General features: G+C 35.5%; 1 protein-coding gene across 6 annotated transcripts in view; it reads right to left on the bottom strand.

Moving 5' to 3' along the window:
• lrp8 (low density lipoprotein receptor-related protein 8, apolipoprotein e receptor) overlaps positions 1-25,573 on the bottom strand; it is a 201,431-nt gene extending 175,858 nt beyond the window's left edge. For all 6 annotated transcript variants that reach the window (XM_051111510.1, XM_051111513.1, XM_051111511.1 and 3 more), the window contains exons 1-2: positions 25,393-25,573; positions 24,562-24,681 (exon numbers count right to left, since the gene is read on the bottom strand). In XM_051111510.1, coding sequence (XP_050967467.1) covers positions 24,562-24,681; positions 25,393-25,459 — 187 coding nt within the window. In that variant the 5' untranslated portion in view covers positions 25,460-25,573. The remainder of the gene's footprint in view (positions 1-24,561; positions 24,682-25,392) is intronic.
• Between the last annotated feature and the right edge of the window lie 1,208 nt (positions 25,574-26,781).

Raw genomic sequence — 26,781 nt, 5'->3', positions numbered from 1 at the left:
CTAGCATTTCTTGTCTCTGCCATTTGTAAGCTCTTCCAGTTAGGGCTGGGTGATATGAACAAAAAAAATTATCAGTCGATATCAATAAACATCACAATAAATGTCAAGTTTTTATTTCTTTCAAGTTCAAAGGCAGATTTTTGCTCCAATGTGAAAGTTGTAAAAACCAGACATTCTGGTTTTAAACTATTCTTTATGGTCAGAGCATGACAATTCACTTCTTTGAATTCTTTACACTTTTAGGCATTTTTCTTAACAAAATAAATCAAAAACAATAAGAAAAACTATTTCTTAATTCTACATGTTCTAATGAGTAATACTGTCTAAAATCAAGAAACAGGTTTGTGTTGCCTCATAATATTAATAATAATATATATATTTTTCTCTTAGAAATATACATTTGATAGTAGCTTGAGTTAGGATGGAGATGTAGATTTACGTTCATTATCAAAATCAGTAATATAGGTAGAAACTGTAGCAACCTCATTTTTTATAGTGAAATATAGCTTAATCACAAAAAAATACTATAATTATATTCTATTACTCCTCCTTCAATACATTTAATACATGTCTACATTACTAATATAATAAAATTCAACACAAATACCCACATTTCTGACACAATGCCATGGTGCAGTAAGTGCTACTACAGAAAATCTATGGTAAATGATGACGATTTGTAGATTAAAACACCTTCAGACTATATCGTTGTGCAGTTTCTCTCCTGTTCGTCAGTGCTGTGTCATCTGGCTATAAGCAGAGTTATTTGGGCTCTTCGCTGAATTCAAGCGCATCACATTGGATCTCACAGCACTGTTTAGTGGTCACATAACCATGACTCATCAGCGAGTGAACGCATCTGCTCTAGCGCCGCCATCGTTTGAACCTTGAGCCGAGCGGACAAATGGTCCAAATGCTGTGCTTCAAATGACTAGCGCTCTTTTGTTCCACCTATGCCACATAAACATTACATCGAACATTTATCAAACTCTTGTTATCGTTTATCAAGGAAATTTATATTGCGCTATAATTATCGTTATCAATTTATCATCTAGCCTTACTTCCAGTAGCTGTGGTCTATTAAAAGCCTCAAAGGTATCAGGGCTAAAGTGGAGAGAACAAAGACGCTGGTCTTTAGGAAGTTTTATTCATCCATAGGCATCTAAACCATTCTTTTCTCCTCTTCTTATCACTACACTGTAAAAAATAAAAAACACAATTTGTTGAGTCAGCTTAAAATAATTTGTTACCCTGCTGCCTTAAAATTTTAAGTTCAGTCAACTCAAATAAGTTTAGTCAACTTGAAATGTTAAGTTGTACTAAGTAACAACTTAGATATTTGTGTTTGTTAAACTTAATAGATGGGTAAGTAACCCAGCTGACTTAAAATTTAAGTTGATTCAACTCAAATATCGAAGTTGTCAATTAGTATAATTTAACATTTCAAGTTAAATGAACTTTTGCGTTGACTGAACTTAAAATTTTAAGGCAGCCAGGTTACAAATTATTTTAAGTTGACTCAACAAATTGTTTTTTACAATGTAGGAAAGCAGTGAAGACTTACATTGTTTCTCTTTTTACAACCAAAAGCCGCACAATATGGCATTGTATCAGCATTTTATTTTCTGAGTTGCGTCACGGTAAAAATATTAACAGGTAGCGCCTGTAGCTCACAGAGTGCAAACATTTGACGAAATAATGGCGCCCCCCATAGTCCAAAATTTGTATAAAACAATGTGGATTTTTTAAAAATAACGGAAATCTTTTCTGGCTCTACTACATATTTCAGTAAGAGACATCATTTACATTATATTAAGCCATAGGTTCCCTATAAGACACTTTTTTTAAAAAACATTACAAATTCTGAACGGTAGTGTGTGTGTATTTTTAAAAATTTCTCAAAAAAATGCCCCTCACTTGTTCACACCATTGTTTCTAGTACTCAAATCCTTTCTTTTCCTCTGCTTTGACCGGCTAAAGCTCACAGTGTTTGGCAGGTGGATAGTGGGATGTGGAGAGTGTATCTGGGTCACCAGAAGCCATGCATCCCAAGTCCGCCACCAGCAAAGAGAAAAGAGTTCCTTTTCTTTTTCCCCTCTCCTTCTTTAATCTGCCGTATTTTCTCACACGCTCCCTTTCTTGACGGGAGCATCGGAATTTTGGCCCCTTACTCCCAGAATGCAGCGTAAGCTGTTACCAAAGAGCGAGACAGACGTGCGCGGCAGGTGGAGTGGGAGGAAATGATGAAGAGAGAGGAAAAGAAGAAAAACTCATGCGGGAATGAGGCTGGAAAAACACGACAAAGGTAGGTCTTCCTCTGCTTGTCACTTTCCTTCACGGTTCTTTCTTCACGTCCCTTTCGTTTCATCTCTGCCTGTAGCAGGTGTGTTATGTTGATGCGTGAGTAAGCATCATACACGCCCTGAGAGCTCTCTACGTTTAAAATAGCTCTGACTGGAAAACAAGAACACGCTTAAAACATTCGCCTCAAAAACGCACCTGCACCTCCCACGGGCGACCCTGATGTATTTCTACTCTCAACCCTCCTCCTGCACATTTGCTCCTTTCCCACTCTGTTCTTTTTTTGGTCCCTCTCATTTGTTTAAAGCCACTGATTTGTCTGTGGGAAAGCGATGAGGATGAGAGAAAGAGAGAAAGTACAGAGCTAGCGCAAAATATCACTATAATAGTCATACTTTGAATATTGACACCGCTATCCAGCAAAGTGAATCAAATGATCTTTGAATTACTCCTCCATTTAAGGCTGCTGTTTTAACAACCTCTCTAATCTCTTCCTCGGTCCATCTATCCCTAGCGAGGCGCGTCTCAGAGGGCTTATTAACATCGAGTTTACAGCATAAATATAGTCTTGCGGTAGACAAACGCACACCTGACATACAGCACGCATGCACAAACACACACTCTTACAAAGAAGCACATAATTGCTAATGTAAGTTTATATTAGAGAAAAAAGAAAATCACCTAGAATTCTTTTATTTAGATAGAATTTTTTGCACAATAAGTACAGTTATTTTGAATAATTGCAATTTGAAGGTGATTGCATAATAAATTACAACAGGCCTACTGCTACCTGTTTGCAGATAAAGCAACTAAAAGTCTTTTTTTTAGTGATCAGAGGCAAAATGAACAAAGAAAAACCACTGAGCAGAGTTCAGCTATATGCAAATGCAAAGCTGCCGCTAGTGTAATACAGCTACTACCAATGTAGCACAGCTTATGCACTGCATTATAAGAATGGCAACTAGCATCAAACAGTGCTGTGATTTTCAGCAATTATATGGTATCTTGACTGAATGGTAAGGCTCTGCACAGGCAGGAACTCTTTGGACGGTTTCTCACAAGCAACACAAATAGCACTTTTTACTTACAGTGATTCAACTCACAATTCATTTGGATGAATTTAACATTAGCATGTTACTAATCAATATTTTACAGAAAAACCTGCTGTATATAGGGCCCTATAATTTCCGCTGTGCGGAAAACGTGGATGGAATTACGGGATTAAGAAACTGAATTTACTGTATAAAACGGAATGTCACGGAACTTGCCAAATTTTTGAACAGATAAATCAAAAGTAGGTCAGTACACCTCAATCAAAATGCGATATGGCCTAGTGTCTGTGAATATTAAGATGCAAAAATACTACTGAAATATGAAACCTGCATGTTCTGCGTTTCTGTGTTAATGAACGGCAAAGACATGCTGTTTCATTTACTACACGCACTGAAGTGCCTGATGCTCTCTGCTGCCTCAATATATGAGTACATGAACACATGAACATAATCTCTAGAAATGCTCTGAGAGTCACTTCATGAAGATTTTACCATTTCCTTTGAGTAAAACCTATGGTCTTGTTATATACATACAGTAACATAAAGGTAATACCTGTCAAAATAAAAGTTTAATTTAACTTGAAGAAATCATGACATAAATATTATTTAATGTAACGACAGTACTACTACCACTAATAAAATTACTATTTAACATTATTTTTAAAGTAGTATTTATGAGAAAAAAACATTTAGTTGAATTTATTTAGCAGAAAATAACACAGTATTTCTAGGAAAAAATATATAAATCAAATAATAATACAAATATTTTTCTATACAATCAATTAGCTCGGATATGATTATTAATATTTAATGCAACCATTAATATAGAATCCAAAAAATGAATGGAAAATGGAACTTGTTAAAAATAAAACTAAATTTGATTTTTTGTTAAACCTTTAATACATTGCTGTTTAGTATTGTAAGTTTAATTAATTAGACATGCCATTGATTAATAAAATTTAATGTCATTATTAAAACAATGGAATCCAGAAAAAAGAAATTAGAAAAAAAAGAAATTTGGAAAAAATAAAACAGATTTCATATGTTTTTGCTGGGAAATGTTTGATCAAGCAAAGAAAAGAATACAATATTTGTATTAAAATTGGTATTAAAATACAGTATAAACACTAACATTCAAAAGGTTTGGGGTCAGTAAGATTTCATAAAATTGTGACAGGACAGTAAATACTTTTACATAAATGCTAATCAACTTTCTATTAAAAAGTAAAAACCTCAAAGTTTTCCCATAAATATGGATACGGATAAAATATGGAGTACAACAATTTTCAACACTGATAACAATAAGAAATGATATCAAAATAGTAATGCCTGCTGAATATTTAGTTTTGCCATCACAGGAATAAATTACATTTTAAAACATATTAAAACAGAAAATTTGTATTTTAATTTGTATTAATATTTCACAATATTTTTACTAATTTAATAAATTAATAAATAAAGTAGCTTTCTTCTGAAAATATTAGAAATAAATCTTACAACCCCAAAATTTTGAACGGTAGTGTTCATTTGATCAATATTTGCTGACCTCAAACTTCTGAACTGTAATGAACTTTTGATTAATATTTTAATCATTAATATAAATCAATACATTTATGTGTTGATGTTATATACTGGTTTTGAAATTTTTTTCAATTATGCAGTGATTTGAAAGTTTTCTACCGTTACACACAGTATTCTCTTTGATATCTGTGATATTCCTTACTATTATCCCCACAGCCGAAAACCCTTTAGCTACTAGCTCAGTAGGGGGAAGACTTGAGTTTACACACAGCAGGTGTTCTCAGATAATGAACAGGACATCCAGTCCACCATGCTTTGTGTCGGTCTATATGCGACAGTCTCAATCACGGCCCATCCAGACTGACTCTCCACAGTCTGTAATCAATGATGTATTGAAGCAATGCAGTGAAATAAAGGGCTCTCTAGATTCATGTCCATGAGGTCACTGCCTTTAAAAACACCACTGAGAACAATTGGGAAGTTGTTAACCGAATCGCATTCTTCTCTTAAAAGGCTGTTCACTAATTTACTTTGTCTTACGGCTACTGTCGCTGATGTGCTTTGTCTCGCTCTCAAACACTTTAGGCTTTTCTTCTCTCTGAAGAATTGACTCACACTTCGGTTGTTAAATCACACGCGCAAATGAATCACACACAAATGCAGAAGCCCCTGCCTCCCGTACCCAAAGGCGCATTTTGACAGTTTAATATGTCAGAAGAAGGAGATGTTCCTGACCCAACAACCGTGATTTCTCACAAAGCAAATTCATTCAAGCTCTCGTGTCCTGAAAATGCCATTCCTACAATTCTCAGCCTTTCCAACTGTCCTAAAAAATGTTTACAATGTCATCTGACAGTCCTTTGACCTTTTTGACCTAAACATTCCTCAACAATCTAATGATTTGAATACTGAACGTCAGCTTTTTGCAGTGGTACTACATTTGTATTCTTTAGAATCACCACTTATTTCCTGTTTCCTTTACATCCTATTTGATTTGACGCACGAACATAAACGCTTACATTCACATAAACACACATTCAGCCTTTTCAGTGTTTGCCATCTGGGTGGAGATAGTAAATAGAATCAATCTCATTAGAAAAGCATTGACGGCTGAGACAGCAGAGCCGCCATCGTGAGTACAGCTTCCCTGGTTAGTAATTCAATAAGTGGTTCATAAGCCCCCGCATTAATTTAATTCGATTAGGCAATTTTGTCTCTTGATATCTCTGGTCCCTTTTCGTGGGGAGAAAGGATTACCCATCAGGCATCGCTTTGGGTCCGCCACATCTCTTTATGATGCGGAGGCCACTGATCCATGACTACAACGACAGTATTGAGCAGCGGGTCAATACAACAACAAATCTGAGTGAAACATCTGGTTAAAGTACCTACAGGCTTAAATGTTGAGCTAGTCAACAATCCTTTGAAAAGTAATGTTCAAGGAAACACAATGCATTAAGAACCAGAGAGTGTAAAACTTTTGGAATTTGAAGATCAGGGCAAGTTTAACTGATTTTGTCTTCTGGGAAACATGCAAGTATCTTCTGTAGCTTCTGAAGGGCAGTACTTAAATGATATTTCGGCAAAAAAAGAAAAAGATACACATCTTCATTCCGTTCAAAAGTTTTCACCCCTCGCCTCTTATGCATCGTTTTTCCTTCAGGAGAATCAGTAATGCAATAATAGTTGCATATGAGTCCCTCAGTTGTCCTCAGTGTGAAAAGATGAATCTCAAAATCATACAGTCGTTGAAAAGGGGTCAAATACACAAACATGCTGAAAAAACAAAGAATTTGTAGGACCTGAAGGACTTTTCTGAAGAACAGCAGGCAGTTTAACTGTTCAGGACAAACAAGGGACTCATAAACAACTATCACTAAACAAAACAAAACAAAACAAAAAACAGCTGTGAATCATTCAGGTAACAACACAGTATTAAGATTCAAGCGTATGTAAACTTTTGAACGGATCATTTTTATAAATTCAATTTTATATTTATAATATTATTTTCTCTTGTGGATTACATGTAAACATCTTTTATGTGAAATATCAGTACTAAATAAAAAATAAAAAATGGATTTTGTATGATCTCTCTTATTTTGGTAAAACAATTAACATTTTGCAGATTCTGCAAGGTGTATGTAAACTTTTGACCTCAACTGTAGATCTAAGATAACTTGATGGTGAGTAAATCATGGGGTGATTTTCATTTTTGCATGAATTATCCCTTAAAAATCTCACAGCGTGACTTTCTTATTTAAATCTCAAAATTACCTATTCTTCTTCACTCCAAGGTATAAACGGGTTTTCATCCAATCCAGTCCACTAACTTCCCAATTACACATACAAATTGGAAGTCCATGACACCGAATCAAGATTCAAGCTTCACCTATCCTGTATTTACCTCGTTTGCTCCAATTTGCAGCCAGTTTCATCTGTCATATGCTTCATCACCCTCCAAACCACTACTAAATTCATTGGGGACTGAAGTAAATCAATCTGGTTGATAAACCTGCAATTATAGTCTCCTCTGCTGGACAGATGAAAGAGAATCTTTTAGAAGGGTCGTTAAGCTCATTTTCTGAAATCAGTGTTACTTTGCAAAGAAGGCCGAACAGACGTTTGGCACATTTCTGCGGAGAGATGAAGGCTTTGCCTCTGTCCATTCCATTTGCTTTCCAAACACCATCCTTGCTCTCTTTTCATGCCCTAAGCTTCAAGCTCTTTTCTTTTTCTCCCTCTCGTTTCTCAAAGTACAAAGTAAGCCGCTGAGATATATGTGGAAATGATATATAGCAAGTGTGCGGAACTGTCACAAGGGCAATAGAAGTTCTAGAGAAAGTTACTAGCAACTTACAAATCAAAAAAGAACAGAAACACCGGTCCTTACTAAATGAAATCAACATTCTTAGACAGTTCGGTATCTGACAGGATGATATATTGTGAAATGGTTTATATTTATGAGTGCCAGAGGAAGTAAAAGTGAAATAATTAATCAAGGTAACAGAGATGAATGTTAATTACAGCAGAATCTTTTGCTCATTTGCTAACTCCATATCTCTGGCAAACCGAAGAACAAAAAGGTAAATGGTGAATAAAATGAAAATTAGTCAAGAGCTCAGTGTTTAACCCTCTCTGTTAACACTCATGAAATTACTGTGATGAATTGACCAGCACATCATGTAAGTAATTCCTTTAAAAAAAGTTCCATCAATTGCAAGCCTAGTCTTTTCTCTAAACTTTAAACCCACCTGGCGGCCAGATCAGTGTGCTCTCACCTCAGGAAAGATCAGGCGGGCTGTAATCTAATTACTGAAGCAGTGCAGCCTACATTACTGACTAGCTGTAGCTGTGAAGTTTGTTCTGCAGTCGTGCTGAGAGGTCCGGCTGGAGTGGACAGACCTGCTCCACACTCATTAAAGCAGCTAAGCACCACCTGGGCTCTGCTCTCAAAGCTCACTAGACTGGACATGCAATTAAAGTATTAATTCAACCACAAAAGCCAATTCTGTCATCATTAACCTTCCTGTTATTTTGCAGAATGTCTGAGCTGCTCTTTTCCGTACTGAATGGGGAATGGACTCAATCTGGGATGGACTCATTTCTTGCACAAACAATTAAGGTGATCAAAATAAGCTTACTAGCATCATTTTTACTTAAATAAAAAAATAAATACATAAATAAAAATTATACATTTCACACAATTATACTAATACATTTTAAAGGAGAAGTCCACTTCCAGAACAAATATTTGCAGATAATTTTCTCACCCCCTTTTCATCCTAGATGTTTATGTCTTTCTTTCTTCAGTCGATAAGAAATTATGTTTCTTGAGGAAAACATTCCCGAATTTGTCTCCATATAATGGACTTCAATGGTGCCCCCAAGTTTGAACTTCCGAAATGCCGCTTCAAATGGCTCTGAACGATCCGACCCTTCTTCCTCGGCTGGGATCGTTTAGAGCCATTTGAAGCTTCATTTAAACTGCATTTTGGAAGTTTAAACTTGGGGGCACCACCGAAGTCCACTATATGGAGAACAATTCTGGAATGTTTTCCTCAAGAAACAATTTCTTATCGACTGACGAAAGAAAGACATGAACATCTTGGATGACAAGGAGGTGAGTAAATTATCTGTAAATTTTTGTTCTGGAAGTGGACTTCTCCTTTAATACATAAAAAAGACATAGAAACACATATGATCTGTTGAATCATTTAGAATCGATTAGTTGAAAGTCTACAAGTCAAGAGCCAACAGTCTACGAAAAAATTACTTTTTTTGAAAACGTAACAGCCAAATAAAAACTGCATTAATCATTGCAATATTCACGGTTGCTTATGTCGCTCAGCTCTACCAATGCTGTTTGAAATCCTTATGTAAAACTATTTCCTAGTCAAACTGTAGCAGCACGCTTAGCTTAAGAACCTTAAGAAAAGAATGTTGCAGTTTAACCTGATCAACAATGATGTAAGTCTTTCACTTCGGTTTTGAAAGCATATTCCACCATAAAGAAACAACCAGCTCTGTGTGGGTGCTTTATTCAAGACTAAGCAGAAAACATAACATAGTATAAACAGTGTTAACCATGCAAACATCGAAAAAAACCACACACACACATATACACACACACTGAATAGCATTATTACTGGTGTGGCCTGCGCTGGAAACTTGGGGCCTCACACTAATCTTGCATGGAGACAGGCCTATTGGGGAAGTGTCAGAGTGCTTGCAAACAGGAGGAACGCTTACACGGACATGAAAATAAAGAAAAGGCGGAAAGGAGGTGATGGGTCCCACAGACCATGCTGGCAAGGAGAGAGACAGACAGAAAGAGAGAGAGAGAAAGAGAGAGAGAAACATGGGAAGCATTGAGCACAGTCTCCTGGAAGTGCTGGCAAGTCAAGGAGATAAAGAGACATTGAGGAACTGCTGAAGGCTTTGAAATAGGGAGGATGGGTAAAGTGAGAAAGATACAGGAGGAGGACAAAAAGGGGAAAGAGACTTTAAACAGTTTTTTGAGGCCCTTCTCATCCTCAGAAGCTGATTGGCTCACCATTGGGGCTGGGCGATATAGCGAATACTCATGATAGATGTACTATGTAGGGCCTTATAATTTCCGCAATGAGGAAAACATGGATGGAACCATGGAATCCAGTCAAAACAATGAAACTTACTGTATAATGCAGAATGTCATAGAATTTGCCATTTGACTTTGGGATGAATAAATCAAAAGTAGGTCAGTACATTTAAACCAAAATGTGAATATTAAGCCACAAAAAGACAATTTAATTATGAATCCTGCATGTTCTGCATGTCTCTGTGTAAATGAATGGCGCAGATGCGCGGTTTGGTTTACACACACATACTGAAGCATACGTGGCGCTCGCTGGGTTTTCAGCCTCTGCCGCCTTAATATATGAACAAAAACATAATCTCTAGAACTGCTCTAAGAGTCACTTTATGAGCACTTTACCATTTCTTTTAAGGAAAACTCTCTTCATATCATATACAGAAACTTGAAGGTCTTCACAGAAACCTGTCAAAATAAAAGTTTGGTTTAACTTGAAGAAACTCTGACAGAAATATAGTGTTTTTATGTAATGCCAGCTCTACTACTAATATTATTATTTAAACATTATTTTTAAGGGATATTTGCCAGAAAGAAAATATTTACCAGGATTTATTTACCAGAAAAATGTAAATACACAAAAAAGAAACAAATAAAATATTTATTTATAATGAAATAAATTAATTAGAGATGCTTTAGATTATTAACATTTTATGAAACCGTTAAAATGGAATCCAGAAAATTAATGGAAAATGCATAATTTGTTAAAAATAAAACTGAATTTGAGAAAAAACTAAAACATATTTCATAGGGCCTTCATTTAATTTGTAATAAATTGCTGTTAAATTGTGTAAGTTTCATAATTTCAATTAACTGGACATTCTGTTTATTAATATTTAAAAAAATAAAAAATAAAAAATTTAACAGAATTTGGGAGGGGGGGGTGACTGGAGAAAAAAATAACAGATTTCATAGGGCCCTAACTATGATATTGCTACTGATATAAAATCAACAAACACTGTGAATACTTAAAAGTTTTTCCATGTATTTTCAAATATTTCATATTTGCCTGTTTTATGAATCAATTTGTCTTTTTAAGAGAACTGATTCAAATCTGATCCAATGATTTGTGTGAAATTTTCATATATTACAATGTTTTGAAAAAGTATATCATATCTGTGTGCATGCATACATGTTGTTAAATTGTTTATAACTGAAACGGATTAAATAAATCTTTGTTTTAGTAAACAAATCAGTGCTGTTTTCACTGCATTTTACTTTTGCTACAGCAACAGCAACATCATGCACAGAAAAAATAAGAATAAAAACAACATCTTCCTTATCCTCAGTTTACTACAATTTGTTTTTTCCCCCTTCTATGTATCTCAAAACTTTTCGCTTTTATCATGACTTTCTCAGTTCACCATCTTATCTCTTACAAACCACTGCAACTTCCATATTTTCTGACCAGGTGGTCTGTGTGTGAGAAAGTTGAATTGCTCCCCTACGACTGAATGACAATCGGGAAACACCATTAAAGAAGATGCCACGCTGTGCCACACAAGGCAGAATAAATCATGCATGCACACACACAAACAAATCTCAGCGAGTGGCACAGAACACACAACTAGTGATATGTGCAACATACTCCAAAAACTCAAACCACTGACAGATCACAAATAGTGCCATATCAGTACCATATTGGTTATCATCCAGTATTTCCATATTTTTACATTCAAATGATCTCACTTAAAAGATAATCCTTATTAGTTAACATCATGTAAGCAAAACGATAAAAAAAAAAAGCTGTGTACAGTTGAGGTCAAAAGTTTACATACACCTTGCAGAATCTGCAAAATGTTAATTATTTTACCAAAATAAGAGGGATCATACAAAATGCATGTTATTTTTTATTTAGTACTGACCTGAATAAGATATTTCACATATTTCATGTTTACATATAGTCTACAAGATAAAATAAAGGTTGAATTTAATGACCCTGTTTAAAAGTTTACATACGCTTCATTCTTAATACAGTCTTGATGCAAAATGATGCATTAAGAGTCAAGGGTGTTTAGATTCTGCAAGGTGTATATAAACTTTTGACTTCAAGTGTATATAAATGTGTTAACCTAGTGTAGAAAGCCTCACCCTTTGCTCATGTATGTGAGATTTGCATCAACTCAGATTATTATGCAAAAGTTCTGCAAAAGCTCCACTTAAAGATTAGGAGAGGTCAAGAGAGTTTTCTCTCTCCTTCTCTGTCAGAGAGCATAAAAGAGCAAAAAAAAAGGGAAAAATCCCAAATCTTCAAACATCTTTTCTATCCTTCAGCAAGGAGAGCGCCATAAAATATACCAACTCTCCATGTCGTAAATACAACCGTGCGAGTCGTTTAACATCCCCATCTCAACAGAGGATCATAGCTACTTAGAGCAGATATCACTCCCCTGCTGCACTGCTGTGATTTAGGACACATTTCAGCTCGATTTCCACAGCTGACACAGTGCTGAAAAAACTGAGGAGAGAGGTAAGGACTCATGTGAATAAATGAGAGCGAGAAAAGTCTGGCCAAGTTGTAGACAAGCTCAGAAGAATAATCATCTCTGAAGCTGTGTGACACGAAACCACACACACAAACACTGATACCGGCTTACACACATTGGGGGAACGTCAGTCACTGCACAGATGGGTATTAGCCAAATGATTTATTCATGAAAAACAGGTATTGAAATATTCTTTGGATTCCATTTCAGGCCAAAATTGGGAAAGTGACAAGCGAGCTAGAGCATGAATAACACAAATGTAAATAAAGCCGAGTCATGGTGAAATATTCTACTAATCTTAGCGGGGATTAGATGGGTCATAGACGTATGCTGTCAGGCACATGGACCGATCAAATAGGAACTGGGATTTTGGGAGTTTGTGGCACCATGACAAATAGTACATACACACAGTATATAAAGTGAATTATATGTGAAAAAAAACAAAAGACTGGACGCTTTCTATTGTGTTGTTACTCTCTAAAACACACAGAGCACAACATCCTGCTCATTCACAAACTGCCAAATGATTCAAATAATTCATTAAAAAGACAAATGAGCAAATTGGTCTGAAAAGAACATTGAAATCAACAGACTGAACTGGGCAGACAACTCTTCATAGAATAATTTTGGATTACTCACTCATTCATTAAACAGAGGGCAAGAACTACCATGTTTTATATGTTAATAAAAATGAGGGATACATAAATCAGCCTAAGTGACCATTCACTAAGCTCCACTTCCTCTGGTTACTGTTGCTTGCTCAGACTGATTTTCAGTCAAACGTGCTTATAAAATGGTAAAAAATTAAAGGATATCATTCATTCATAGACATGAAGGAAGTGTGACATTGCAAAGAATTTTTATCTGCCATAATATGACTGAAACTGTAAAGACTGCAAATCAAAATTTGAGTGAAACGCTTATCACATTTCCTGAAAAGTATAAAGCCTCATTTGAAAGTGATTACAAGTGATAACGGAGTGAACAGAACTGTTCCTAACGTTTATACAGCACATTCACAGTGGTACTGTGAACTCTAGTTACTATCAACACTATGAAGATCTGAATGTAGGATGGGCAAAATATATTGTCTACGATAATATTGTAATTGTTGTTTAAACTATATGCGATTTGACATTAATCGAGTACATCACAAAAAAACAAACAAAAATAAACCTAGAGAGTGAGCTGCGTGAGCACATTTAGAGTTTTCACTGTGCAATTTAGTCTATTAAAATATATAAAATATGCCCCCGTATGACTTTTATATGTCTGTTATATTTATATAATCTAATATAGTCAATATTACACAAACGGTACAGTTAATATCAGTACAAATGCAAATGTGATATGGATTTTATAAAACAGACTAATAAACAAGAAGTTATTATTACCTGACTTATATTTTAGACACAAGTTCTTGATTTTGCTCTATTTTGTCAACGAAAATAATTTCAAACAAAGCCACAGCAGAACTGTCTTGCATCTCTGAGCAACACACAGTAGTGTTTCCTTACTGAATCAATCAACAGTTTGAATAAATCGGTTGAATGAATGACTCAATGACTCACTCATGCAATGATTTGCTGCCACCTACAATTTTAGGTTTATATTTAAAGTATATTTTCCCTTTTAAATTTTTTTCCACCAAAATCATTTTAAATATCACTATTGAATAAAACACCAGCACATTAACATGCTCAGCAAAATATCGTATAATTATCATTATCAACAAAATTGTCATTTTTTTGTCATTATTACACAACCCCACATAAAAGAATGTTTAAATATTACATTATGTTGTTTATTTGAGAATGTGGGCTGACAGTAGTTTAACCCGCAGCATGAATGTCAAGATTTGCGACGATATGCATTTATTGCATTTTTCCAAAAAACTGAGTTTGAAATGATCCAAACACACATATCCAACATAGACTTACATTAGGTAAGAGGTTAATCTCGTCTGAGAAAAATGGCAGAAAGCAACATTTGCTAAGATAGATCGCTAATGTTTGAGAGACAGGATTAGTCTTTCAAAACTATTAAACTTTCAAACTCTCTTTTTTTAGGAAAATGTTCAAAATTAATTTCAAGTTTGATTCAAAATGTGCAGTGATCATGCATTGTTGTTGGTCACAGAGTTTATTTTCTGCAATAACCCTACTGGATTTTTGTTGAGGGAACCAGGGTGATGCTAACATCTGGGTTGGCTTACAAAAATAGTCATCATCATCATCATCATCATCAATGCAGCACCCTATTTAGTGCCACCCACTGCAAAACCAAAATCCTCTAGGAAACACAAAACCAAAGTCGGAACCATGTCTGAGAGGGAGCATTTCTACATCCTCTCTTCTCTTCTACCAGCTTGCCAAACGAATCACTGGCCTGTGGCTGATTGTACCGCACACCTTGATGAGCAGAGACCACCTGGAACATATCTACCACGAGAATACAATGTGGAAAAAAATAGATAAATGAAACAAAAAGCGTGTTATTACCACTTCAGCTGCCCTTCACCAACAGCTACAGAGCGTGCTGGAGGCAGTGTCTTTGTTCACCTCTTCCTTTATTCGGTTTCTGTCTCTCCTTATGTGTCTGTCACGTTCCCCACCCCCACTCGCAGAGAACAAACAGAGACCCAAGATTTCATATCAGTAAGTAGCTCATGAAACTCACCCAAAAAGGCTTATCCACAATATCCAGGCAATATCCACAATATGCGGGCGAAAACACGCACGTCGCCTCTTTTGTTTCATCTCTCTCGGCTCTTAATGAATACTTTTTCACAATACATCAGCAGAGTAAGCGCAAGTCAAAAAGGTCGCATATGCTCTTTGAAGTTTCATAAACGCGTATATTTGCGTGAGTGTTAAAAGCGTGAAAGTCTGAAAGAGTCATGCTAGTGAAGTTCACACATTCAAACAAGACAGGATCATTTGGACATAAGTGCTACTTGAGTAAAAACAAGCGTCTGTTTCAGTATTTTGAAGAGTTTGTGTTTTCACACAGACAGGACCTTCTTGCCCTTGAACTGAATTAACCCCACTGATATGGCATATCCACTCTCTCTTACACACACACAATCCGCACATGGAGAGACACTAATTGGATTTATATTATGCACATGGACAGTTCATGGTCACCTGGGTCTTTGTGATGGCGGGAGTGAAGTTATTGTGAAACAAACACACGTTCCGTCTCTCAAAAGCACTAATGCGTGTTTTCTGATCATATTAACTGAACAACAAAGCCCTTGGGCAATAACAAAAGCCACCAATAATTACCACAGCAGTAACCAGTTTCCACACATGCTTACAACTCACCTTCGTATACAACACACGCTTCACAATCGCAAACAAAGAAAAGTCACTCAAGATCTCTCTGTGGCACTGATCACTAGCGAAGGTCATCCAAGAATGAAAATTCATTTATTCACACTCATTTCTTTTTCTTTTGTAAAACAAAAACTGCACATGTATGAGGAACATCCTGAGAACAAGACTCTCAAGGACAATTCAAGACACATTCAAGGTCACATTCAAGTGTTGCTGAGAAAAACAATTATGTTCTTTTGAATGAATCAGTTGATCCGGATTATAAAACCGGTCTGAATGATTCGTTCAGGAATTTAGCTGATCTGATTTGCAACGGGTAACAGCCCGCGGGACAGCATCAGCAATGAATGAATTACCACATACCGTCTGTTTATCAAAGATATCACGGCTTCAAAAAACGTATGATATTTTATTGACACTTTTATGATGCTTTTGCATCCGTTTTGAAGCCTGAAAGCTGCAGTAACCATTCATTGTAATTGCATGAAAAAGACTGACCAGTACAAAATTTCTCAGTCTGTTTTGACAAAAAGAAAGTCATAGAATATCATGAGAGTGAGTAAATGATAACAAATGTTTTTTGGCTAAATTATTAAATGTGGAAAAGCAAGAAGTATAAACCTGCTGATCCTGTTTGACAACACATATCCTAAAATCGCTTGCTTCCTTTTTCCCAGAAATGACTCACTGACCAATTCATAAAAGATACACTAACACTAAAAAATAAAAAAGAAGGAGGTAATAAAAGAAAATCAAAGTGAGGCGTAACAAAGTGTAACATCTGGCTGCATAATGACTCATGAATGTACACATCATAAAAATCTTGATTTCTCACTAAAACCCTTTTTCTTCCTGTTAACAGGCACTGGACTTTGTAAAACAAAAACTGCACATTTATGAGGAACATCCTAAGAACAAGACTCTCAAGGACAATTCAAGACACATTCAAGGTCACATTCAAGTGTTGCTGAGAAAAACAATCATGTTCTTTTGAATGAATCAGTTGATCCGGATTATAAAACCGGTCTGAATGATTCATTCAGGAATTTAGCTGATCTGATTTGCAACGGGTAACAGCCCGCGGGACAGCATCAGCAATGAATGAATTACCACATACTGTCTGTTTATCAAAGATATCAAGGCTTCAAAAAACGTATGATATTTTATTGACACTTTTATGATGCTTTTGCATCCGTTTTGAAGCCTGAAAGCTGCAGTAACCATTCATTGTAATTGCATGAAAAAGACTGACCAGTACAAAATTTCTCAGTCTGTTTTGACAAAAAGAAAGTCATAGAATATCATGAGAGTGAGTAAATGATAACAAATGTTTTTTGGCTAAATTATTAAATGTGGAAAAGCAAGAAGTATAAACCTGCTGATCCTGTTTGACAACAAATATCCTAAAATCGCTTGCTTCCTTTTTCCCAGAAATGACTCACTGACCAATTCATAAAAGATACACTGAAGATACACTAAAAAATAAAAAAGAAGGAAGTAATAAAAGAAAATCAAAGCGAGGCGTAACAAAGTGTAACATCTGGCTGCGTAATGACTCATTCAGTATGACATCATGAATGTACACATCATAAAAATCTTGATTTCTCGCTAAAATCCTTTATTGCTGTTAACAGGCACTGGACTTTGTTGTCTCATAAGACATTTTTTATTAAACACGCACATTTACATTCCCATGAGGAATACTTCCTATCTCAAAGTAAACAAATGAGATCCTCCACACAAGGTGCTGCAATACCTGGAGAGAAGTACCAGGAAATGATTATACTAGAAGCAGTGTTTGCTCACTCATTTGGCTCCGCTTTACTTTGTGTGTACTATGTGTGTGTGTGGACTGAATAAGAAAGGAGTGCATTTAGACACGTAATACAAGACCTCAGACTAATAGCTACATATAATACACAACCCTACTAGCACAGACCAGCTTTGTTAGGTGTAACCTTGCGCAGTCATTTAATCTAAAAACGAGATATTATTCCCACAGGCATCTCTGGTGTCTCTGAAACACGCTATGCCTCCGATACAGGCGGTTAGGTTCATTATCTCAACAGATTCGATAAACATTTCCACGGTAGACGGGATACCTGATTATGTCTCTGACCTGTGCCCTTGTACGATATGCCCTATTTGACCTCTTTTTTAAGGAGTGAGAGGAAAAAGAAAGGATTTTGTGCGTTTGTGCATGTGCCTCATTATATTTGTGGTGATGGTATGTGAAACACGGGTGAGTGAAAAATCTGTTGTGATGTCTAAGAGTGCCATCTCCAACATAATGTGTATCCGAGCCAAAAAGAAAATATCTATTTGTTACCTTCTGTCAGTTTATCTTTTCAATGATAAAGTCTTTTTTCAAAGAAAATGAAGTCACTTGGAAATAATATAGACAATAAGGAATAGTAACATGAAAACACCCAAGGCAAACAATCTTTTTTTTTTTTTTCTGAGCTTACAAGCTGCAAAATTACATATCTTTGACACATTTCTGCTTCACAAAACATCTACTAAACAGAACACACTATCGTTCAAAAGCTTGGAGTTAGTTAAAAAATACTTTTATTCAGAAAAGATGCATTAAATGGATCAAAAGTGAGCGCAAAGACGTTTAGAATGTTACAAAAGAATGATTTCTGAAGGATAATATGCCAGTGAAAACTGGAAAAATGGCTGAAAATTCAGCTTTGCCATCAGAGAAATAAATTACATTTTAAAATAAAACAAAAAACAGTTCTTGTCAGTTGTAATAATATTTCACAACAATACCGTTGCACTCCATCTTTGATCTAATAAATGCAGTCTTGATGATCATAAAAGGCTTTTGTCAAAGATATTTTAAACTACACTGTAAAATCCAATAGTGTACCTTACTTGTATATAATTAGTTATCTTTACTTAGTTGCTCTACTTACTAGGTTTTATCAAGTTTCAGCTAATTTCAAGGCGAAAAAACAGTTTACTTGCTGCTTTGAGTAAGGCTTACTTAAAATATTCAAGTAGTCACAACAAAACCAATGACATGAATACACCAGTGAGAGGCAGCAGTGCGCTAATGTGTTGCTAATGTGCAACAAAACCACAGAAGAAGAAATGAGGACAGTTAGAGCATGCGCAACAAGCAATGTTTTGAATTTGTGCTGACATTGGTTGGCTCCAGCTAATTGGCGAAGAATTTGCTGAAACTGGGAACAGAAGCAGAGACTGCTTGCATTTTTACCTCTGGACAAAGACACTAAGGTAAGTTATCAAAAAAATAATTGTGTGTAAATGTGTCTTTCTGTCTGCTGCTAATTTTAACTGACTTAGCCCTATTTTGTGCATGGGCTGCATGTAAAGTAGACAAAAGACAAGTGATTCTGTTTACACTAGATGCTTTTTTACTGTCACAAATGTAAAACTTTGTAGTTAGTTTTCTGTTTTGCCCAGAGTTGATGCAGCAAACTCATGTCGATTTTAAGTTAATTTTTTCAATTTACAATTTTATCATCATATATGTTTTAATATGTAACAGTTATTGCCATTGCATGATTACACCTTTGTGGTTTAAATTAAATGAGCTCTTTGTCTCACAGTAATTGTTATTTCTACAGTAATACAGAGGAAATGCTGCTTCCGAATTGATTTTATGACTGTGGCCTCAAATAGATATGTATAGAAATGTGGACACTTTCTTTCTTTCTTTCTTTCTTAATGTAACCCTTCTAAAACATGCAGCTATCAAGGAATGAATGTGTCTGTAATCTAGAATCCACAACACTAGTGTAACTTACTTTTATTTGTCATATTTAGGACAAGTGTTTGTGGCAACTGCCTTCTCTGAACAGCGGTCTCATCAGCACAGGCCTCAGTACATTGGAGGTAAGATATTTCAAGCTAATACACAGCAGTACAGCATTTTTTTTTTACTCAGTAATCACTGTGCTACACTATTTACAATTTCATTTTAAAAAAAGTCTTGCATATGCAGTATACCTCTAACCACTTTTTTTTTTTTTGCAGATTTAGGAGGACACTTCACACCCTACAACCCCTAAAATGTATGTTGCTACGTTAATTGTTTTCAAAATTTTTAAAATAAACAGTTAATGACCTCTTTATTGACACTTTGACAAAAACATTTGTACTGTAACACTTGAATGTCTTAAACTTTTTTTTTCTTTTTTTTTTTCTTCTAGAACCCAGATTTGACAGCACTCCACACCCATCTCGGGCCTTCCTGTTTCATTTTGCGATTACCCCAGATACTTCTACTACTAACCCGCTTTGTAAGTTCTAAAAAAAAAAAAAAAAAAAAAAAAATACCTTAAACAAACACTTAATTGTGGGAAAATGTAATGTGTATTTGCTCTTATATTACTGAGATACTTCTATAAGATTATTGTTGATTATATACCTCGTTCACCCAAAAAAGAAAACTATGCCATTTAATCTCCCTCATGTCATTCCAAAATGAACAAAAGTCATGGGTCAGTAAATGATAACAAATTTAAACTTTTGGTGAACCAGGCAGGACAGATAACACTGACAAATAACCATCACATTGCCCTACTTAATATTGTATTTGTTTGTTTTTTATGCAGGTGTCTGATGTGGATGCAGTCTGGACACTAATATGTGTTGGATTGCTGACCATCATTGAAGATGATGTATTTCTCCAAATCTTCTCTGCCTTGACCCTGTGTCTTCTGCCATCATTGTTCAGGGTACACTGCAAAGAACAGTCTGTAGAATCTACATCAACTGTTTGCTTCTGGAATGTCATTTGGTACATTTGGATTACTGCTACATTTGGATTGACCTAATAGCATGAAAAACACTTGGAGATTCATTCAAAGTGTGGTGCTTTACTTGGGACAAAACAAAACCCTGAAACTAAAGTGACTTTTTGAACTTTAATTATATAATCCATTGGTAACATGTGCAGCCTACCCAGTGCCATACTTAAACTCATCCTCCTACTGCTACCTCCACTTCTTACACTAAGCATACCCTAAATCAGATTGTTGTTGGTTTGTATCAGATTGTTGTTGGTTTGTGTAATACATTACCTTTAACTTTGAATTGTCACTGCCTTAAATTTATGTGTCATATGAATGGAACATTGTTTTCATTCATTTGTAATAGATTTTTGAAGTTACTAGACTAGTTAAATTACTACTATTACTACTTAAATTAATAGTTAGTAATTTAAGTGCTTAGTTGCATTTACTTGAACAGAAATCTTATTTATTTCTAAAACCATGCAAACCGATAGCTTTACATAAACCAAGTAAGCATTACTCTAGCACCAAAGTAACGCTTACTTGATTTATTTAAGGCAATCGGTTTGCATGGTTTTAGCAAGTAAATTAGATTTCTGTTCAAGTAAATACAACTAAGTGATTCTGAGTTACCAGAACTTGCGTGTAAGTTTACAACACTAAATAAACCTTTGTAAGTACAAAATACTGTTCTTATTTCACTTTACTTGCTTTTTTCAAGGCAATCGGTTTGCATGCTTTTTTTAAGTAAGGTTTACTAATTAGAATTTACAGTGTACAAGCAAATTCTAAAACACTCTTTTAAGGGCTTTTTTTGTCACTTATGTCCACTTACTATGGTTATCACCACAGTCAGACTCTCTTATTCTCTTCACTAGACTATTTTCAGCTATTTTCTCTCTGATTCTGTTTTTTTTTTTCCTTCACAAACAAGTAAAGTAGAGCATGTTTGCATCAAAGCCCAAAACTAACAGTCAGTAAACAAATCATTCTACAAGAATGATCCAACAGGGTTTACATTTGCCCAGCTTTTTTTGAGTTATCACCATTTTAAAAACTACTTTCACAACGTTTTAATGTCTATGTGACATTCATCTAAGACTAAAGGTCATCCTGACCCACATAAATAGCCACTAAGCCAGTCTCTACCGAAGAGCCCACTTCATCTTCAGACACAAAGCTCTGTGATTAGAATTTGGTACTGAAAAAAAGAGACACAGAAAGAGAAAGAGAGGGAGCAGTATGTGTCGTGAAGTGTTGCTATTACCGTCTCCATGGGCAACTAAAGAGGAATCCTGCCAATTCTGTGAGTAGGTTGTGTCTGGGAGGGGAGCGCAAAGCACAATCCTTAAGGTATTATTCTAATTCAATGTCTGTCCAAGTCCACGGGAAAACATCCAGAGGAGAGAGAGGAGCATTCAGCCCGCTGACAGCCCAAGAGAGAGCTTCTACCTGGGGAGAAACCCCACAGATACCCTGCCTGCTGGAGATACCACACGTAACAGGGCACCTTAGAATGCATCCATTTAAATAAGCATAACCAATGCCAAGAAAACACCAGGTGCATGCGACAAACCTGAACCTGGGGAAATGAAAGTTGGCTATGGCACAGAAAAGTCTGAGCGTAATAATTTCACTATTTCTCTCAAATCAAACTGGAACAAATTTAAGTCTTAAGTCGGATCAGGTAGTTTCATATAACTTAAATAAAATAATTCATAAAAATGGGTCAAATGTGACCCTGGACCACAAAATCAGTCTTAAGTAGCACAGGTATATTTGCAGCAATAGCCAAAAATACACTGTATGGGTCAAAATTATCTTTTTTTTTTTTTTATGCCAAAAATCATTAGGGTATTACGGAAAGATCATGCTCCATAAGGATATTTTGTAAATTTCCTACCGTAAATATATCAAAACTTAATTTTTAATTAGTAATATGCATTGCTAAGAACTACATCTGGACAACTTTAAAAGCTATTTTTTCAGATTACAGATTTTCAAATAGTTGTATCTCAGCCAAATAACAAACAATACATCAATGGAAAGCTTATTTATTCATCTTTCAGATTATGTATAAATCTCAGTTTCCAAAAAATTCACCCTCATGGCTGGTTTTGTGATCCAGGGCCACAAATAAGCAAAAATCAAAAGCCTACCAAGTTTTGTTGTGCACCAAGTGCAAACATCTCTTTCTCTTACTTGATAAATGCATCTAAACAATCCTGCTCCACATACTAGTTTGTGTGAAGCTGAGAAAGCTTAGTAGGAAGCATATGCTCATAAACTCATAAACATGAAACAAGAGCAATAAACCTTTATAATACTACATCCTGCATGACTAAAACACTAAGTTACTAGGGATGGGACAAAAAATCGATTCACCTAACTATCGCGATTTTTTTATTTACGATTTTAAAATCGATTTTTTTTACACCAGAATTGATATTAATTCATATTAAATACATTGCTTTATTTTAGCACTTACTTATAAACGAGGCGGACGAAAGTTACGTCTTTTATTTCAGCAGAGGGCGATGTGTTGTATCGGTTACATGATGTCACATCTCTTACTAGCAAACACGAAAAATTGAAAATGGCGGAAGGAAAGACAGCAAGAGATATACAGCCTGCACCATCACACTTTAAATCCAAAGTGTGGAAACACTTTGGATTTCACAAATTACCAGGGAATGAACAGCTAGACATGTCTAAAGCAGTGTGCAAACTCTGTCGAATACTGGTAACCTACTGTGGTAATACAACTAACATGAGCACGCATCTTGCTCGACATCATCCAGAGTTAAACGCCAAGCAACCTGAGAAAGCAGAAGCGTCTGCAAGCCAACGAACTCTAAATGAGACATTGTATAAGTTAGTGGCTGTTTGTTTATGCTGAAATATTTCGTTTGTTATAAACTGAAATAAAACAGGAAAAATGCTAAAATGTTTTTTTATTGTGTATATATTGTGTACTATTCACATTTTTCCATATGGTCTAGAGAGAAAAAAACAAAATCGCAACACATTACAATATCGAATCGCAATACTTGTAGAATCGGAATTCTTAAAAAAAAAATCGCAATACATATCGTATCGGCACCCAAGTATCGGAATCGTATCGAATCGGGAGGTAGGTGTATCGTCCCATCCCTATAAGTTACTATATTTGATCAACATGTTGAACGCAGCGCAGAATGAGCAATTGTCACTTTATAGCATGACCGTACAATAACTTCAAGTCTTTAAAGTTAAATTTTAATTCCATCAGTTTTAAAAGTAAAAACATTCTCTCTACTGTGCAACCACTTTACCATATTAATCAACTGACCAGACTAATTACTGCACTTGCAATTAATACCGTGACCAATACATCGGGATAATTACGTTTTGAACCAGTTGTGCCTTTCTCCCCTCTGCTGTAGCCTACATCTCAATTAAGTCATTCAACTTGCTGATTACGATTTTCTAAAAAGACGTCCTAAAAAAAAAAAAAAAAAAATCAATTCTGACTGTGTCAACCTTCCTGCAAAGTCCTTCTTCCATTTAGAGCTAATAACTAGATGTCTGTGTCGCTTAAAATATGCCCACTAAAAATGCCATGCAAACCAAAAACACGATCACACTTGTCCATTTTATACATGTCACTAATGCTAATTACAATAATAAAAAGCATCTTAACAAAAGATTAACATCAACTGCTTTGTCCCGTACTAATGCAAGCCATACAGCAAAACAAAAACTGTAATCTAAACTTGCGCACAGTGTATGATATCATTCTTCATAATAAGTCAAACTGGGAGGTTAAACTTATGAAACATCCAGTGCGAAAGTATCCAAATCCACAACTATTTCCAAAGAAACAGGGCGTTAAAGTTGTTTAACTGCAGTCGAAAGAAGAACAAAAAGGATCCCAGCATGGCTACATGAGACACCTGTTAAAAAAAGGTTCAGATTACTCACGGCAGTTCTCCTCGTCGCTGTTGTCCGAGCAGTCATCATCATCATCGCATCTCCATGGAGTCGGGATACACCTGCCGTTCCTGCACTGAAACTGACCGCTTTCACAGTCCGGTATATTTCCTGTCAGACAAGAAGTTGAGTAAATGCACAGTGCAAATTTTCAATCAAGTTTTAAACAAAAAACAATCTTTGATATTTACTTTAAACCATCTAACATCCCAAAAGAATAGCAAAGCAAAATGTTGGGTGACTTACAAAGTACAAAATCACATATAATTTTATTACAGACTTAATATATATCAAAAACTTAAAAACTTTTGAAGTTTTGAAAATATGGGGCATAAAACACTCATTCTTAGCAATTGTACAATTGTCTACAACTGTTTACATAGTCCTGTGAACAGCTGTACTGTCATAGTAATCGATGTGCACGTGTGCAATGACAGGTTACAGTAAATGTGATATCACAAACTATATCTGTAACTGTAAATGATACGTGCGGAGAAATAATTAATGATCTATCTTACTGATGCACTAGACACATTCAGTGGGAGTAAAGTTGCACTAGTGGCGTACTACTATCATATCCCTTAAAGTACAGACTACTATAATTACATTAAAAATCAGTTTTTGCTTGAAAACCTCATAATGAACACTGCATTTACCTTATCAGATTGTGATTTTTTTACAATACAGTTGCCTAAAGATTACGTGATACAACGCTCAAATAATGTCTCGTCATAGGAAGTAGATGCACGCGGCTGCGCCGGTGTTTCTACAGCATCATTTACATTCATAACAGCGGACTGACAGCGTGGAACAGACACTTACCGTTCACCAGCAGAAACCCCACGAGTATCATATGTAAAAGCAGCAGCTTCCCTATAGCCGTCCACATCTTCACGAATCAAGGCTTTGTGCTCATACGAAATATAAAAAGGCCGTGCTGTACAGTCTCTACCTCCCTTCTCCGTGCAGCCTGCGCTCTGACTCGCCACAAGCTTCACTCTGCTTTCGATACCAGTTTGAATTGATGACGCCAACGCTGGTGGGCGGAGCCATGCGTGATGACTTGTCTGTATGGGCGGAGTTAACGTTGAAAAATTACACAAAGCATAACGTGTCATCAGTTTACTCAGCTGAAGAAAGGTGGAGTAGAAATAACTGTATAGAAGGTGGGCTTGTTTTTAAAATAGCATGGAAGACCTAAAAAATTTTTTTTATTAAAAATGAACTTTTCATTAAATTTAAACTAAGTATTCATTTATGTAGATGTCATTTCCAGAAAGCTGAGTTATTAGCTAATTAAGTACATTTTATGGTACATTTTATGTCTTTAATTCATGTTTATTGCATTGTTTTAGATTCTAGTCTTCTTTAAGGTAGCTGCAGGAACTGGCTGGCATTATAAACAGGAAGCTGTCTGAATCGCAGCGCTATGATAAATTGTTCCCTCTTCTTAAGTGTGAAAAAAGAGAATGAAAGAGGGAGAGAGATGGAGAGAGAGAAAAAGAAGCTGAATGTTTTTTTCTCAGTTGGGAAGGCATCACCATCAGTCAGTTGTCCTCTATTCTCACATGCACTGAATCGACTGTTAGAAACTGTTTCCTCTATTTGGGTTCTTTCTGAGAGATTATTTTTATTGCATATCTAGTATCAATTTCTGCTACATGAAATGCTAAGTTAACCATAATAAGAAGCACCATAGCTCATTTTCTGGTGTGAAAATAATCATCAACTGTAACTTAGTCTTATACATTCTGACCTACATGTACACTACCAGTCAAAAGTTTTTGAACAGTAAAAATTCTAATGTTTTTTAAATAATTCTCTTTAGCTCACCAAGCCTGCATTTATTTGATCCCAAATATAGCAAAACCAGTTATATTCTATTTGAATATATTTTAAAATGTAATTTATACCTGTGATCAAAGCTAAATTTTTAGCATCATTACTCCATGATCCTTCAGAAATCATTCTAATATGCTGATTTGCTGTTCAAGAAAAATGTATTATTATTATTATAAATATTTAAAACAGAGTACATTTTTTCAGGATTCTTTGATGAACAGAAATATCAAATGATCAGTATTTATCTGAAATAAAAAAGATTTTACTGAACTTTCTATTCATCAAAAAAACCTGAACAATTTGTACTCAGCTGTTGCCAACATAACAATAACAATAAATGTTTTGTGAGCAGCAAATCAGAATATTAGA

This window comes from Labeo rohita, chromosome 6 (genome assembly GCF_022985175.1).
Source record: "Labeo rohita strain BAU-BD-2019 chromosome 6, IGBB_LRoh.1.0, whole genome shotgun sequence".
NCBI lineage: Eukaryota > Metazoa > Chordata > Actinopteri > Cypriniformes > Cyprinidae > Labeo > Labeo rohita.
This window is presented reverse-complemented; position numbering and strand designations above follow the sequence as displayed.